At 37.6% G+C, this 18650-nt stretch overlaps 1 protein-coding gene across 11 annotated transcripts in view; it reads left to right on the top strand.

Annotated features, from left to right (window-relative positions):
* The window catches only part of VTI1A (vesicle transport through interaction with t-SNAREs 1A), a 368978-nt gene that overhangs the window by 199729 nt on the left and 150599 nt on the right, over positions 1 to 18650 (top strand). For all 11 annotated transcript variants that reach the window (XR_009696149.1, XM_061162659.1, XM_061162654.1 and 8 more), the window contains one exon: positions 18294 to 18364. Coding sequence is in view for 10 of the 11 variants with exons in the window: in XM_061162659.1 (XP_061018642.1) it covers positions 18294 to 18364 (71 nt within the window). In the remaining variant the exon portion in view is untranslated. The remainder of the gene's footprint in view (positions 1 to 18293; positions 18365 to 18650) is intronic.

Below are 18650 nucleotides of genomic sequence, written 5' to 3' on the forward strand. Positions count from 1 at the left end.
GGGGTCACAGAGTCAGACACGACTGAGTGACTGAACTGAACTGAACTGAATGTTTATTGAATTGAATTCTGATTTTACCTCTGATGTAAAATTTGTCTTCATGGGCAAATTGTTCTGGGAAAGTTGATTTTCATCAGGATTTTCAAGGAAAAAAAGGGTAGAAAAGTCCATGAACAAGTAAAAGTGACTGCAAAACTTTTCCTTTAGTTCTGTGGGCCTGTTGTAAACTACTCAACTCTCCATCCCACCCCCAACTGAAATAAAGGTTCTCCAAAGGGACGATGGCAATTTTCACTTTTGGAATATTTGTTCAGTGCTTTGAGATCATGATGAAAGACCTGTAGCATGGGGAGGAATTGTTTAGGTGTGATCCCTTCTGAATCCATAGATATAATCAGAGTCAGTCTGCTTATAAAATCATCAACACACTATTTCCCACTGCACTAGGTGTTCTTTTGAAGTCTCTCGTACCAAGCTCTGACCTTATTTCTCAAGATGTATCCACATTTTCTAAATGGGAGTTTTGGGGAAGTACAAAACAGCCTCAACATGCAAAATGTTTTTGAATGTTACTTTCCATTTAACACTTAAGGACATCAATAAAATAAAATATGATATGTGTACTATGTAGTGTTAACTGGCATCTCATTAAAGTCAAGACAAAAAGTGGATTTCCCCCCATACATTCTGTACAGATTTGTTTATCATTAGTGCAGAACGTTTAGGATCTTACATAAACTTTTTGTCACAGAATTCCTGTATTACACATTGTCTCTGCGCTGTTTTTAAAGGAAACAATAATATAATCTATGTAGAAATTACTTATCAATTATACACCGGATTGATGTCCTAGCTTCTTATGAAAAAAGTAGAAAGATTTTCCTCCACCACTGGAATCAAGGTTTAAGAGTAAAAATGTGGGAAGTGAAAATCAGCTCAAACCATGTTTTCTTCTCATTCTGATTTACTATCTCTCTCTCTCTGTCACTAGGAAAGAGAGCTAATGGTTTGTGCCAACTTCTGCCTCCATGAAACTAGAGAATTTTTTTAAATTGTCAGAAGATGCTATTTATTCTAGTCAGTGGCAAGCCCAGGACACGGCATCCTTTGTTACTGATGACCTCATCTTCAGGTTTCTGAGAACAGTTCTGGTCCCAGACTCAGTGCATCAGACTCTACAATGAATACCACCCACTATAAATACATTAAATCATCTTTAAGGTACAACATTGCAGTTTATGAAAATACTGCAGACCAAAAAGAGAAACATTTTCCAAGGTACTAAAGAATCAAGAATAATTTTTAATTCATTCTGCCTTATTCTGTTTCATGTTTTAGAAGATCTGTTGTTGTTATTCTTTTGGTAGGAACCTTAAACATTCTCTCTACTCAGCAATCTTTTTTTTTCTTCAGTATTTTGAGCCTCCAACTTAATAATACAGTTTTTAAATATGGCATTTTGTTTTCAAACAGGAGTTAAGGAGTAGATTAAAAATTCCTAATGAACCATTCCTCAGTCTGGGTGAGATGTGTAGAGGGTTTGAGTTCGTCAGTGGGTATAATGTATACCTGTTAAATAATTTGTTTAATCATCTCTTAAAACTCTGAGCCTTCTGGTATCACTTGCTGTGTATAACACATCTTTTATTTGTATTTAGATGTTTAGGTACGTGTTTTTGTTAAGGTTTCAGTCACTTTTCCTGCACCTAAAAAGGAGAATGGGATTTGCCAGTGATAAATGGGGAAGTTGACTAGCTAACTAATAAAGATTTGTCTTAATCAAGTATGATTTGTCAGAACAGGAGCGCACTGGGGTCAGGGCGCACGCAATGAATTATACAGCATTCACAGGAGGAAAAGACCCGGCAAGAGACCTCATAAATATGCTGCCATTACCCACTGCTAATTCGTATTCAAAGAGTGCTCTGCACAGCTAGTTTCTAGGTTGCAGAGCTGTTCACCAGCTTCCCGAGCTTTCTGTTTGTGTGAAAAAAGGAAGTTTCATTATGTGTTGGCATCATCTGGGTTCTCAAGGTATATCACCCCCAAAACTAAGCTGATACCAATAATTTGAAGCATGGCTCATTACATTACATCATACTACATGTGTGATATTTATTAAGTACCTACTGTGGGCTCTGTAAAATGCTGGACGTGGAGGGGAGGATACAGATGCACAAAACATTCTCTTCTAGAAGACGTTTTGCATGCTTTCTTGTGATCCTTTTCACGTCTTGTCTCTGTTGATTCAGTACAGCTATAAACATTTGTTCATATGACTGACTGCTGTGATAGGGTAAATAAGTCTTTTTCCTGGTCTTTACTTTGTAAATCTTTTCTTTGATTTGAAAAGGTGGTTGTTTTTCTTCTTCACATGGAACATAATTTTCAGTACCGCTCTATGGCTGGAGCAACATTCAAAGCAAGCTGATTGGTGGTGTTCAGTTGTAGTTGGGAAACTATAGCTTCCTTGGCTCTAACAAGTCAACATCAGGGACCAACCCTGTCCTCAGAGTTTCTTTTATGCGTAAGTGGTCTATTGCATGTTTTTTAGATCAGATTATAATGATGACAAAATAGCTTGTAGTATCTCAATGTCTAAATTGGGTAGAAAAGATCTTGGCATCATCTTTTTTTATTGGAATAACCACTCTCGTAGTTGATGATCCCAGTCCCTCTTTGATTAAACTGATGTCCCTATTAAAATAATACTTGAGTAACAGTAATTTTTCAAATTGTTTGAGAGTACGCTTTTGTTATATCAGGGGGGACTTTGGACTTCCCACGTCCAACGATGGTCCCTCCGAGGAAGGAACGGTTGAAATAGAAAGTTGGGAAAGCCCACTTTATCCATTCCTACTCTATTGAATGAAAATTGTTAGCAATTGAGCTGTTACTTTGAGTATTTCCGGAAGCTTCCTTAGAACACTGACCTCAGCCAGAAATGGAAAAAGAGCACAGTCCTCTGATTTCTGATCCTTTAGAAATTCCATGTCTCCTATTAGGATGTTTACAGTGTTGTTTAGTAGAACATTGAGAATTCTATAGTGATGGGAATTTCTTTGCTTCAGGTGAGAAAGTACCCCACCAGTTCTGTGAATGATATGACATGTGATATGTGATGATATGAAGGAACTTCCCCTGCAGTCCAGTGGTTAAGACTCTGCTTCCAATGCAGGGGGCGCGGGTTTGATCCCTGGTCAGGAAACTAGGATCCCACATGCTGTGCGGCATGGCCAAGAAAATATTAAAATAAATTTTTTTAAAAAAGATGATATGAAGGGAATTGGTAGTGTGGTCAGGGTCAAGCCAAGGTTTACTTAGAATGATGCCTGAACTTCAGAATAGACAAGTCCTCAGTGAAATCAAAACCTGCCACCCCTGTGAGAAACACCGTAAAGATACAAGGCAATTTAGACAGATGGATGGTGAAAACAAACCAGAGAGATAGTTCAGTTCTCAGAAATGAGTGGTCCTTACATTGACAGTCGGCACTGTCTCAGCAAGTGTGCAGTCACTGACTGCATGTCTCACAGAAAACAAAATGCCCGAAATCCTGGAGAGGAACTGGGAACTCTAGAATTGAGGGTAGAAGAAAGAGTTGGACAAACAGGCCAGATGGCTGGGAAATAGACCCCAGAATGTGAGGCTCTTGGACCCTAGAAGACTCATCTTGCTTTCTTTCAAGTGGAAAAAGTCATTTTTTAATTTTTTAAAGTTTGCCTTATACCTTCATCCTTGTATTTGATTTATGACCTTGGAAAATTCATAAAAGTAGCTTCCTTTTTTGTTATGTGTTTATCCAAAGTGTTGCTCCAAATTGCTTGCCCAAAATGCCTGTGATTTTGGCCATTTATGGACTGGTGAAAGCACAGTATATGCCAGTGGCCATAACTATTGGCTTGGGGATCAATCAGATATGGGTTTTGAATACTAGCCAACCTTGGGCAAATTACCTAACCTCTCTGAGCCTCACATTATCTTTAGGAAGGGTTAGTAATAGTTTGCTTCATTTGAAGATAAAGTGCAGTATCTGTCAAGTGCTTAGCACAGTAGCTGGCATACAATGAAGCAGTCAATAAATAATGGCCCAGAATAAAAAAGAAACCTTTCCTGGAGGGAAACATTCATTTCAGTATTTTATACACAGCCTGTAAGCAATAAACTTTTGTTGGATATATATTAAATGAATAAAGTCTTTTTTTTTCTTTTTTAATGGCTAGGGGTTTAAACCTACATGCCTTTTCCCTCAAAAAAAGTCCCATCTCAACTTGTTAATACTCTACACAGAAGTTTGGTAAAAGACTCAATTTTAGTGGTTCCCTATTGGAGCCTATTGAGATGTAATTAAAAATGCTTCTTTGAATTAGTATACAGCCTTGCCAATGAAGTCTGGTAAATTCTCTATTGTATTGGAAACAATAGTAGCTTTGTTTTATTCTATATTTTAGAAACTCCCGATGTCATAGTGCTTGCTAAGAAACGCAAATAGTAGTAAACTATTTTTATAAGAGTTTTACTGAAAGAAGTCTCTAAGTGCACATTTGATTATCTACTATCCTTCTAAGATCAGACTGATATTTCAGTTTGCAAAATTGAATAATTCTTTACTGTCCTTCACCTGACATTGACCAGCACTTGACATCTGATGAGCTAGATTATCAAAATCCATATTATTTAGCCTTTTCTTTAATGTCAAAAGAGCAGCATAAATATTAGAAAATCTTCAGCTCCTTCATACCTTTTATTTATTTGTTCTTTTAGGAAAACAATAATTTGGGCCCAGTTTGGATCTTTTGTCAGCTATACATCTCAAGTTAAAAGAGATACTAAGGTCACATCACCTTAAAACTCTGCTAGAATATACAATAAAACTATCCATCCTTTTTTGTTATGCTTTTCTCCACCTGCCCACTAACTCCCTTGTTTGAGTTTCATTAAATTCTACCTCTCAAAATGTCAGTGTCTAAAATGCAGAGCCCTCTGCTTTATTTGGGAATAAACTATCTCCATCTTTTTGTCTGCTTCATGATATAGTATAAATTCTCCCCCTTAGCTTTTAGAGTCCTCTATAGACTACTCTGGTGTACAATTTGTGTGTGTTTGTGTATGTTTCAGTTAAACTCTATTTACAGAAACAAGCCACAGGCTGGCTGTATTGGCTCCAGGCCCTAGTTTGCCCATTCCTACTCTAGAATAGTGGTTCTCAAAGCGTAGTCCGCAGGAACCAGCAACGTCAGCATCATTCAGGAACTTGTTGCGAATGCAACTTCTTGGGCCCCAGCCCAGACCTGCTGAGTTAGAAACTCCAGTTGTGGGGTCCAGGAATCTGTCTTTAACAATCTGAATTATTTTTGTTTATTGACTGATCCAAAATCACTTTGGACGATGACAGCAGCCATGAAATTAAAGATGCTTGCTCCTTGGAAGAAAAGCTGTGGCCAACCTAGATAGCGTACTAAAAAGCAGAGAATAACTTTGCTGACAAAGATCCATATAGTCAAATCTGTGGTTTTTCCAGTAGTCGTGTATGGCTGTATGGATGTGAGAGTTGCACAGTAAACAAAGCTGAGCGCCAAAGAATTGATATTTTCAAACTGTGGTGCTGAAGAAGACTCTTGAGAGTCTCTTGGACAACAAGGAGATCAGACCAGTCAAACCTAAAGGAAATCAACCCTGATTATTTATTGGAAGGACTGATGCTGAAGTTCAAACTCCAACGCTTTAGCCATTTGATGCGAAGAGCCGACTTACTGAAAAAAGATATTGATGCTGGAAAAGATTGAGGGCAGGAGGAGAAGGGGGCGGCAGAGGATGAAATGGTTGGATGGCATCACTGACTCAATGGACATGAGTTTGAACAAACTCTGGGAGATAGTGAAGGACAGGGAGCCTGGCCTGCTGCTGTCCATGGGGTTGCAAAGAGTCAGATACAACTGAACGACTGAACAATAAATTGATTGATCTGGGCTTCCCAGGTGACTCAGTGGTGAAGAATCCGCCTGCCAAGCAGGAGACATGGGTTTGATCCCTGGGTCGGGAAGATCCACTGGAGAAGGAAATGGCAACCCATTCCAGTATTCTCCCCTGGAAATCACGTGAACAGAGAAGTCTGGGGAGGCTACAGTCCCTGGGGTTGCAAAAGAGTCAGACACAACTTAGTGACTAAATGACAGTGATTGATCTATGTCCCATCTACTTCCACAAAAAGAAGTACTTTACAATAAAAGGTCAAGTAAGTATATCAAGAGTAAAAAACCTAACCCAGGACAGGAGCCAGAAACCAGGAAGTAAAAGGAAGATTTGGGTGGGGGTGGAGGTGGGGGTTGATGTGTAAAGAAATCCTAAAGCAATGCTGTAATAACTAAGGATTAAACTCACCCAGAGCTTCCTAGGATTCAGGCCAAAGGAGAAAACACATTGAATTACATGGCTTGCATTGTTCAATAGTACAAAATGAATTATTTCCTGAACTGTCACAAAAATTTTTTTTTAGTCAGGAAGGGGAGGAAGTGTGGTGGTGGTCTTTAAATAAGACAGAGGAATGTGATCAGTCCTGTTCTTAAAATTAGCTTGACTGAAACAGTGTAGAAATATTCTTTATATTGAAATTTCTTAAAAGAAATCTTATGAGGACCAAAGTCCCACTGTTAAAGGCATTAAGTTCTATATTGGAGCGAGATATATGGTACTAAAGAGGGCTGAAGAATGAAAGCTAGGTCTCAACAAAGAGACCAACAAGAAAATTATGACTTCTAAACAATTTCTAGTGTGACTTCTAGACAGTTTTAAGAACATACATGTCTAGACCCCACTCCCAGGATTTCTAGTCTAGTCAGCCTAGAATGCGGTCTCTACAACCCCATTTGTTAAAAGTGCCATGAATGTGTCTAGTCCAGAACTGAAGAAGCACACCACCTGATGAGAGCCTTTACCATTGGCTGTCTTCACATTTCAGTCATTTCCCTTGGACTTTAGAAGGAAAGGGTTGGCAGAAAATCCAAGGATGATAGCACTGGCCAAAAGCTGAAAAGTGGGTGTTTTGTGCTGTCTGTTGAAAAAAGACCCGCAGATAGGTCTTCTCCCTTGTGCCGAGCCTGATCAATTGCAGCAATTGCCTGGAGCGTTGCGAGGAGAGGGTTACTTGCAAGGCATGTTCAGGGCAATGTGATGGATTGATGACATCTGCCAGGTGTTTGGGATTAAGAGTGGCAGCCAGTATCACATATATTTGTTGACTTTGCTCTCAGACTAGATATATGAATAGCAAGAGTGACATTTTGTTGAAAAATTAAAGAAACTGACTTATTCTATCACCCTGAATTTTTATTTCTAAACTATTTCTTTTAAAAAAAAATTTTATTGGGATATGGTTGATGTACAAAATCGTATGAGTGTTAGTTGTAAAACATCGTGAGTCATAGTTTTTAAAGGTTATGTTCCATTTATAATTATTACAAAATATTCACTATATTCCCTATGTTGTACAGTATACCCTTGTAACTTATCTATTTTGTATCTCTTAATCCCCTGCTCTATCTTGTCCTTCATCCTTCCCTCTCCCCACTGGTAATCACTAGTTTATATCTGTGAGTCTGTCTTTTCTGTTATATTCACTAGCTTGTTTTTATCATGTCTTTAATATCTAAGCCACATTTAAGGATCCTCTTCTCACTTCCTCAGTCTTCCCCTCTAAATTTTCAACATGCTTTGCTGCCTGATATTTCTTGAATGATGATCACCCTTTAAGTCAAAGTTTTGTGTTTCTTAATGCTCAAACTCAGCAGCATTAATATTCAGTGTTCCCTGCTCATACTCATTGTCCTATGTTTCTTTAGACACAGTGACTCAGTAACTTTCTGTTTTCCATTTATTCAATATATCCATGCTTCCTTCTCCTACTTAAACCTACATGTCTGCTTTCAGTGTGCTCAGAAGAGTCAAGATATGAAAAAATACTGCATAAAACATAAAATTTTAATTTATAAATCAGTGAAAACATTGGTCAAGCTCTTGAGTAAGAGTATAAATTAGATTTTTGTTGTTGTTGTTAACATGTATAAGATGTATAAGAAGATAACCCCTTCCAGAGGAATTCTAAATGTTTCTTGTGAGTCAAAAATATTCCTTCCTTACACCATAAAGAAAAATTAAATCAAAATGGTCCAAAGGCCTATATATATGGGAATTCCCTGGTGGTCCAGTGGTTAGAAGTCCACACTTCCCCCACAGGGACCACAGGTTCCATCCCTAGTTAAGAACTAAGATCCTGCAAGCTGTAGGGTACAGCCAAAAAAAAAAGACGTATGTGTAAGAACTAAAACTATAAAACTCTTAGAAGAAAACATAAGGATAAATCTTCATGGTCTGGATTTGGCGATGGAATTTTAAATGTGACACTTAAAAACACAACAAAAGAAAAAATAGATATATTGGACTTATTAACATTAAAAACTTTTATACGTCAAAATACACTATCAAGAGACTGAGAAGACAACCCACAAAATGAAAGAATATATTTGTACAGTACATACCTGGTAAGGGTCTAGCATCCAGAATATATAAAGAACTCTCATAACTCAACAACAAAAAGACAAACCAATTTTAAAAAGGATAAGAGACTTGAATATATGTTTCTCTGAAGAAGATATACAGATTACCAACAGACACATGAAAGATGCACAAGTGTCATTAGACACTAGGGAAATGCAAATCAAAACCTTCACACCTACTAGGACGGCTATAATTTTTTTCAATGGAAAATAACAAGAGTGGCTGAGGAAAACAAAAACCTTCCTGCGTTGCTGGTGGGAGTGTAAAATGGATAGCCACTGTGAAAAATGAGTTTTGCAGTTCCTCAAAAGGTTAAACACAGAATTACCATATGATCCAGTAATTCCACTCCTAGGCACTTACCCAAAAGAACTGAAAATAGGTATTTAAATAAGTACTTGTACATGGTTGTTCATAGAAGCGCTATTTACAATAGCCAAGGGGTAGAAACCAAAATATCCACCAGTGCATGAATGGATAAACAAAACATAGTGTATCCATACAACATACAATGGAACATTAAATTTAAAAAATATTTTTAATACTCCATAAAGGAACTCTACTCCATAATTCTCCAGTACTTTGACCACCTGATGCAAAGAGCCGACTCATTGGAAAAGACCCTGATGCTGGGAAAGATTGAGGGCAGGAGGAAAAGGGGATGGTAGAGGATGAGATGGTTGGATGGCATCATTGACTCAGTAGACATGAGTTTGAACAAACTCTGGGAGATAGTGAAGGACAGGAAGCCTGGGGTGCTGCAGTCCATGGGGTACCAAAAAGTTGGACATGACTGAGCAACTGAACAACATCAAAGGAACTATACCTGCCACAACATGAATGAACTCTGAAAGCATTAAGTTGAGTGAAAGAAGCCAGTGCATATTTTCAGTTTGGTGTGATTTCAGTAATTTTTAGTATTTAAACCTGAAGATTACAAGCAACGTGAGTCTTATTACTCATATATTTGTATATGGACATGCACTATTGCCACATAGCCACATCAAAAGGAGAAAAGTGATTCTATCCTTCAGGCCATCTTTCCCTTCTAACTTCAATTCAAACCAAGAATAGAGTTAAAACTAAGAAAAAAAAAAAAAAATCAAGAAAAGGGATGTCAAGGAAAATAATCCTACTATTCTAGTATTATCTTGTATTTATATATGACGGTTGCATTTTTATGATTTTATCTGTCCCTGTTTCCATTCCAAAACACTGAGTAAAAGTGTTAGCCTATTAATCTCTGTGCATGGGTCTCAAGCCAAGAAAATAGGTTTTACCACATACATGCATTTCTGTGCATGTGAGAGAGACAGAGAGAGTGGGGGTAGGACGGAATGTCAGCTCCTCATCACTTGCTTCTCACAGCAGTAACGATCAATTCAAATATATTAAATTTCCCACCTCACCTGATTCATTTGTTAAGCATAACAACTTTCCTTGCCATTGTGGCAAGTGGGGAAAGGGGTCAGTAAAATGGGCATTTTACCATTCTACAAGAGAATTGGCCTCTTATTTTTTAAGAGAACAAAAATAGACTGAAGTCAAAGGTTTGACAAAAAGAACACTTCCAGGACGTTTTTTACTCTTTGCATAATTTGTGAACAACAGAAAGCCATTCCAGTCAAGACCATGAGATCACAGCATATTCCTCTGTAACAGCTGGGATTGCTATATGGGAACAATGTCCAGGAACTGTGGAGACAGTCTCTTGTCCCACTCTTGCCCAAATAATTGCAAAGTCCTTTTTCGGGCACTGACATTTTAAATGTATATTAAAGTATTAAAGTGCTTTATCACCCACATTGTAATGCATTTTGGAAGACACTTTCATGTAATTAAAAATTTTTGACTGCAAAGATCACTGACATAGGAGTCGGAAACTTGGTTCATGGTTGCAGCTCTGTCACTCATTAGCAGTGCAACCTGGATGATCTCCACCCTCGGACTCCTGCCCCCTTGTTTGCTCATCTGTGCAGTTAATTACTCTTAGGGCTCAATTTCTTCTAAAACTCTGGACTCCTGTTATGATAAATTTATAGAAGACAACTGTGTTTTCAAGCTCAGTGGTTCCTATGAACACAGATTTCCTGAGCACCTGCATATGTAATCCATTGCCTCTTAAAATGCTGTGTGCACTGAGAGGTATAAGAAATGACCTCCTCTTGAAAGAAGTTTGGGCTTCCCTGGTGGTCTAGACAGTAAAGAATCCGCCTCCAATATGGGAGACCCAGGTTCAATACCTGGGTCAGGAAAATACCCTGAAGAAGGGCATGGTAACCCACTCCAGTATTCTTGCCTGGAGAATTCCATGGGTAGAGGAGCCTGGTAGGCCAAAGTCCATGGGATCACAAAGAGCCGGACACAACTGAGCAACTAATGCTAAAAGAAGTTTACAGTCTCCCAGGGAAGGAAGAACATACAAGTAAGGAATCACCGGCAGATCCTATAGCAGCAAAGCAGGAACATAGATGAGGGGAAAGGGTCAGGAAGGCAGGTGGCAGCCTCCATATGACCTGGCTCTTACAGTGAGCCTATGCTTATCATGTGGAAATGGGGACTCGGTATTGCTCTATTTTCCAAATTTCAAAAAAAGCTTGAGGTCCAGTTTTTTATATGAAATACACTTGTTTAAAAAAATTTGTTGTTGTTTTTGTTGCAGACCAGTTCAGAAATGCTTAAAACACTGTTTCACAAAAGCAAAACATGTTTGCCAACCACATAGATCCCGCAGTTCTCCCAATAGCAACTTCTGAATAAGCAGATAATTATCAATAGAATGTTATACATTCAGTGATAGAAACGTGTATAGCTCACAGAAGAATACAGAGAGTGATTAACTCTACCCATAATGATTTCAGAAAGGCTTTCTAATTACTTTCTAGTCACTTGTCAATAGTTTACAGCCCTTTTTGTTTTTTTTTAAGAATGAGCCATTCATTCACCCCAGAGATGTGGACGCTGCTGACCCCGGCTCCCTTGTCTGTTAAGTAAATACATGTTTGGTAAATTCCACAAGTGAGCCTTTGGAATGTGTTTTGACAGTTTTGCCCATTCAGATTTTCTGCTGCTTCATCTCCTGGCTTTAACATTCTTTATTGAATTGTGAAAATGGGATGTCCTTCCTGCTGCTCTGGTCTTATTTCATAGAATAGAACAGATTCATTCTCATTTCTGAATGGAGCTGTAATTAACATGGTTCCTTTTGTTTAACAACCTCAATTTACATAGTACCTGCTCATTCCAGAGCATCATTATTGGAGGCACAGCTTCATTGACTGATGTCTGAGGGCTCTGGGAATAGCGTTTGCTAATTATCTGCAGCAAACCAGGTAACTAAGGGGAGATTCTGCTATGACTTTGATGACAGTACTGCTGATGATTTTTTAAATTGCTTAATGATAGATCTGATCATCCTAAAACAGAATAGAATACATACTTATCTGCCAAGTAGGTAATGTTAAGTCATCATTGCTGAAATAAAGAAAGAAAAGAATGAAAGAAACCTGGGGCCCTGTACATTCTTTTTGCTATGTTTGCTACTAAGATTGCATAAGTTTACTTTCAGGTTATATAAATATTTAAGTATTTCTGTAGTAATATTATCATCAAAGTGCTTGTAAATATTTTATTTTACAGTAAATGCAGGTGTCCTCAGAGGCCAAATAGGCTACTGCATGAACCAGTGCAGTGGTAGACTTGGGCATTCTGAATATGACACCACTTAAAATCATTTCAATTTGAATTATTTGTTATTTTTTTCAACATTGTCTTGGGGGGAGGGGGAAGGAGGGTGGGATACTTTTGTGGGTCTGAGTTGTCCCTTGTGCTCTAGTTTGTTTAAATGCTCCACAGAGAAAAAGAGGCGTTAAGATTTTATAGTCATTGAGTCCTAATATTTTAAAACTAGAAGGGGCACTAAAGATTATCTATTCCAAGACTGTCATTTGACATTTAAGGAAACTGAGGCCTAGAGAAGGAAAGCGTTTTACCTAAATGAAACTACAAATAAGTATGTCTGTATTTCTTTTGAGTGGATCTTAAAGACAGGGTAATTTGGAGATCCTTCCAAGATGTTATTTCTGTATTCTGTAATACAGTGACATTAGCCACTTGTGGTTAGTGAGCCTTTGAAATGTGACTGGTGCTACCAACAAACTGAATTTTAAATTTTATATAATTTTAATTAATTTAAAAAGCCCTATGTGGCCAGCAAGTACCATATTGGACAGAGAAGCTCTAGAATTACAATTTTCATCCCTGACTTATCACCGTCTACCTTGAATAAATATTCTACTACTTCTTAATAAAATTTAAAAGACTGTCAACCATATGCTTCTATTTACGTCCTCTCTATCTTTTGTGCTATGGTTTTCTTATATTTTACTTCTATATATGTTGTTACTATTTTGCTTTACATGGATCTAAATTTTGTGGATGCAAATTTGCATCTAATATCATCTCCCTTCAGCCTGAAGAATTTCCTTTATGTTTCTTGTAACTAAATTTTGCTTGATAATACTCTCATTTTTCAATTATGTAAAATTATCATTATTTTACTTTTATGTTTAAGATATTTTTCACTAGATATGGAGTGCCAGGATGACTTTGTACCCCTAGCACTTTGGGATATTGTTCCACTGTCCTCTTGTTTTGTTTCTGATGGAAATTGAATCCTCCTTCTTATTGCTTTCCAGCATGTTTGGACTTGACTCTCAGAGGGCCGGCACCACAAGGATACGTGGTGATATGAGGTTTTGCTTTCCTAACCGGCCCCTTCCCCACTGCCTCTTTAATGGCAAGATTTGGAGACTGGGCGAGAATTGCCAAACCAAGCAATTTGCTTTTGTGTTTAGAACTCTTCCAGATCCCATTCTGTTCTGTAAACCTACATTTTACACAGGATGTTTGACTGATTTCCCTTTATTCCTGAAAAGCCTCCCAGAGGGAGGTCTGAACTCAGACCAGGTACTCACCGTGGGTGTGAATGTTGCCACAACCCTTTGCTCACAAATGAGATGCTTCTTTCTCTCTAGAATTCATCACAATTTCTTTGTATATACCAGATATCACCCACGAAGAATGATAATTATTTTGTCTGGATTTTTCTTATTTCTCTGAGAGTGAATATTTGTTGTCTTTCTACATCTGAATTGGAAGCAGTTCTTTATATGCCTTGAATTGTGAAATAATGAAAGATGGTGAAAGACCTGCCTTTTCCACATCCCCGCCTATCCAGGGATCAAGAATTCAAAAAGCTCTTCATGTCTGAGGATAACCCACTCAGGGCATGATGCCAGAGTCAGTGTCCAGGCAGATGTGCTAAATGCCAAAGGATGGTTCATCCAATCACTCTGTGAGCAGCTCCCTCCTGAGAAAGCTGTATGTCAGCTACTTTGCTCTCCCAAAGCAATACGTTTTTTGCTAGAATTTCTTGAGTCATGTCCAAAATTCAGTACTCCAAATTGTTAGAAAAATATTACTTTGTGTTTTGCATCTGTCAAGTTGGCATTCTGCAATATACATAAGAAAGCACATGCTTTAAAAATAGCTCTTTAAAAAAAATTTAAAAATTTTTAAAAAAATAGCTCTTTTAGGGACTTCCCTGGTGGTCCAGTGGTTAAGACTTCACCTTCCAGGTGCAGGGGGTGCCGGTTCGATCCCTGCACAGAGCTAATATCCCACATGCCTCATGGCCAAAAAACCAAACATCAAACAGAAGCAATGTTGTAACAAACTCAATAAAGATTTTAAAAATGGTCCACATTAAAAAAAAATTTTTTTTTTTATATAGCTCTTTTAAGTCTTTCTATTCACTCCACACTTCACAGAAGTCCTCATATACAAACAGCTGGATAGTTGCGAATGCCTTTTACCTGTTGCTAAGATTGCTAATGAAGTTTTTGAGTGCCAGAAAACCATCTTACCTTCTGATTTCTTCCAAGAAGTCTCAACTGGCTGTCTTCAAATTTTAAATACTTTGTTGAAGAGTGAAAGTGAAAGTCGCTCAGTCATGTCTAACTCTTTGCAACCCCATGGATTATACGGTCCTTGGAATTCTCCAGGCCAGATTACTGGAGTGGGCAGCCTTTCCCTTCTCCATGGGATCTTCCCAACCCAGGGCTCAAACCCAGGTCTCCTGCATTGCAGGCTGATTCTTTACCAGCCGAGCCACAAGGAAAGCCCAAGAATACTGGAGTGGGTAGCCTATCCTTTCTCCAGGGGATCTTCCTGACACAGGGATCGAACTGGGGTCGAATGCAGGCAGATTCTTTACCAACTGAGCTATGAGGGAAGCTTTGTTGGAAACCATATCCTTAATAAAGTTTGTAAAAAGAAAGTTATATATAAGTGAACAGAGGAATGATTATTTTCTGCTTTATATACTTTATAGCATAATGGCTAACATCTTTTTTTAATATTTTGTATTTATCAAATAGAACATTTTTGGTGAATTATATTGAATAATGTAATTATATATATTCCATGTTTATATTATAACATGATGTGAACTTCCGTCAGTCCTGCCTTCTGATTGAAAATATTTCATCTCCAAAATACAAATTCAGTACATTTAAAAAATTAAGTTCATTCACATGTCATGATTGTTCAGGTGACATTATTATTTTATGAATGGAGGGAAGTGATTCAGTGGTACAAGCTCCTCAAAATAAGTCCTGCCTTTTGTGATGCCGGTCCAGTCCTTCAGGAAATATTTTGCCAGATTTATAGTTCTCTGGTTCTTCTCCATTCCTTTACGGGGCAACAGAGTTTTTGAATACCTATGATATTATCCCCCATCCCCTGTAAAATGTATTGAAAAAGAGAGGAAATGTTAGCCAAAACCTATTTTGTAGTTTGTGACCCAGTAAAAAAGGCCATAGATCAAGGATATGATGATTCATTCTGGGTAATTTTGAAAACAAAAGCTCACTTTATAAATTTGAATGCTACACTCCCACAATGATTCCCAACCCCCTTGTGAAAAGGACAGAAGTAGTGCAGGAAGAAACTTTTCTCTCCAGGAATTCATTCATCATGTTCATACTGACATGTAGAGTTCCAGCATGTATTGATGGCATCAGTTTTTATTTTCTTTTGTGCTTCCCATTGTTTCTTAATCTCCAGAACATCCTCACAGTCAATAAGTACAGTACTTATAAAATTTATGATTTCTCAAATTATTTCAATAATGGCAGTATGGCAATTCCCATTCTAAAGGTACTGTACTGCAAAAGTTTAAAGAACTGAAAGCTCTAGACTCAAGATGTCACATCTGCATTGATTTATAGTCTTTCTTGTATTTCTTATTGATATTTTATGTGAGTGATTTTTTTTTAAGTTATTCAAGAAAAGTAAATCTAACAATGTTATTTTTTTTTTAGTGAAGTAATCCTTCAATGTCTATTTTGTGCAAGCAGAGTCTTTTTTTAAAATAATTCCCTCTTAATTTGTTATTTTGTTTTGTTTTGTTTGAGGTAGGAGAACGGATAAGTATGCATAATTTACTTTGCTTGAACTTTTTTTGTTGTTGTATAAGTGTCAGCATTTCTAATATATTTGGCCTAGAATTTTCTTTAGTGGGTGATTCAAATGGAAGGTTGTTGCTGGTTCAGACGCCAAGTCGTGTCTGACTCTTTGCCACCCCACAAACTGCAGCATACCAGACTCCCCTGTCCTTCACTATTTCCTGGAGTTTGCTCAGATTCATGTCCACTGAGTCAGTGATGCCATCTAACCATCTTATTCTCTGCCACCTCCTTCTCCTCTTGCCTTCAATCTTTCCCAACATCAGGGCCTTTTCCATTGTATTGCCAGAGTACTGGAGATTCAGCTTCAGCATCAGTCCTTCTAGTGAATATTCAGGGTTGATTTCCTTTAGGATTGACTGGTTTAGCAAGTAAGAAATTAAAGAATTCTGTTTCTAACAAATGCATGGTATTTGCCTGTTAAGACCAGAACATATGCACTCTTGCCAATATCTCATCTTTTGTTAGATGGGGTTAGTACTTGGATACTGACATATTTCCCAGGAGGCAAAGAGATTGAGGGAATTACTTGAACATCTCAAAAGACCAGAGTTCTTCACCTCTTGTTTCATTGATTCCTTCAGTAGCAGACTGTAGATCCATTCAGAAGAGTTTTTCCTCCAGTGAACCTGATAGAAACGTGGATCTATCACCTACATTCCAGTGTTGCCTTCTCCAGTGCCACACATGATATGCTTTGAGAGCAGTAATAAACCCCCAAACCTTTCATATACTCCTTTTTTCATTTTATCCCTACATTGCTTTCTTCCTTCTATGAATTTTTGCTGGAAACATTATCCTGGTGATGAGACACAACAGTAATAAATTATTTCATATTTGTTTGACATTATATACCATAAATCCCCCCCACCTTTTTTTTTTTTTTTTTTTGCCACACCACACAGCATGCAGGATCTTGGTTCCCCCACCAGGGACCAAACTTGTGCTCTTTGCAATGGAAGTGCAGATTCTTTACCACTGGATTGCCAGGGAAGTCCCAAACCATCCTCTTGAATGAGAGAATATTATATAAATAGTATTTTGCTGAACTAATTATAGTATTGATGGTGTTCATAGATACTAGAGATTTTTAAGTTAAAAGTGTATTAAAATTGCTACATTATGTTGATTAAAGAAATTCAATATAATAGTAATACCAAATAGTATGACAAAATTGAATATTGTAATTGTTTTGCAAAAAAGAAAATTGCAACTCTAGTTGTTTCCTACTTCTCCATTTTTGGTGTCATCTTCCACTTTTATGATGCCTCCACTGGGCCCATATATCCAATTTTACCTTAAGGATATATTGTGTGGAGTCAGTAATAAAAAGCTATTATCAATCTTAGAGGAGATATACTAGAAATGGAGTAACCTGTGAAGAATTTTCAGTTTTGTATAGGTGTCAAAAATATAATCGAGGTTATTGTATTCAAGCAATTCTTCTTATTTGGATTTTCTGTTATGAAAGGACTAAGCAGTCCTTTTTTTGATGTGCCATGAAATATGAACTCTAATGTGTCCTTTAACTCCTAAGTCATCACTATTAGCACAGGAGTTCATGAGTTGAAGGGCTTGACCTTGGTTACTGGTCACGTCCCAGCATCTACACACAGCACGGAGTGTGAGTGCATTGATTCTCATGTACTACACAATTACATACATTTGTGTGGTACACTATAAGTTTCAAAAGATTTTTGGTTATCTCCTTTGACTCTTAACAACAATTCTCTGAAAAAAAAAAAATAGGACAGATTTTTTTTTTTTTTTCCCGATAAATAAAATTTCAGTTCAAGTGGATTATGGAAGACCCAGTTTTTAGGAGGATGTTGGAGTCATAATAATTCATTGTTTTTTGTTTGTTTTTACAGAAACTGCTCACTGAGCTTTGTGTGTGTATTTAATTTTTATTGGAGTAGAGTTGCTTAACAATGTGTTAGATTCTACTGTACAGCAAAGTGAATCAGATATGTATATATACACACACACACACCCCTCCTCTTTTTTTGGATTTCCTTCCCATTTAGGTCACCACAGAGCACTGAGTAGGGTTCCCAGAGCTGTACATTAGGTTCTTGTCATTGGTTTTTTATTTAACTGATCCTGAGCATTCAATAAATTCTATACCTGTTGTCCTTTTGGTACTTCTGAAGGTTTTCTGAAGGTTTTTTCCAAAGTCACCTTTCCTCACTCAGATTTTCTTGTCCATAGAACAAATTGGCCAGGAGATGTTGGAAAACCTCAGTCACGACAGAGAAAAGATACAGAGAGCACGTGAAAGGGTAAGTAGAAATCGTATAATCTTTTCACAAATTCAGTAAAAGAAAAAAAACATAAGCCAAAAATATATATAAAAGGTCTTGGGCAGATGCATAGGCTGTAGCAATTACATTGATGTAAGATCCCCTGGAGAAGGGAATGGCAGCCCACTGCAGTATTCTTGCCTGGAGAATTCCATGGACAGAGGAGCTTAGCAGGCTTCAGTCCATGGAGTCGCAAAGAGTCGTATACTACTGAGCCACTTTCACTTTCAAGCATGTGTAAAAAATAGCTAGGGTGAAGGAGGGT

The sequence above is a fragment of the Dama dama genome, chromosome 15 (genome assembly GCF_033118175.1).
Source record: "Dama dama isolate Ldn47 chromosome 15, ASM3311817v1, whole genome shotgun sequence".
Taxonomy (NCBI): Eukaryota; Metazoa; Chordata; class Mammalia; order Artiodactyla; family Cervidae; genus Dama; species Dama dama.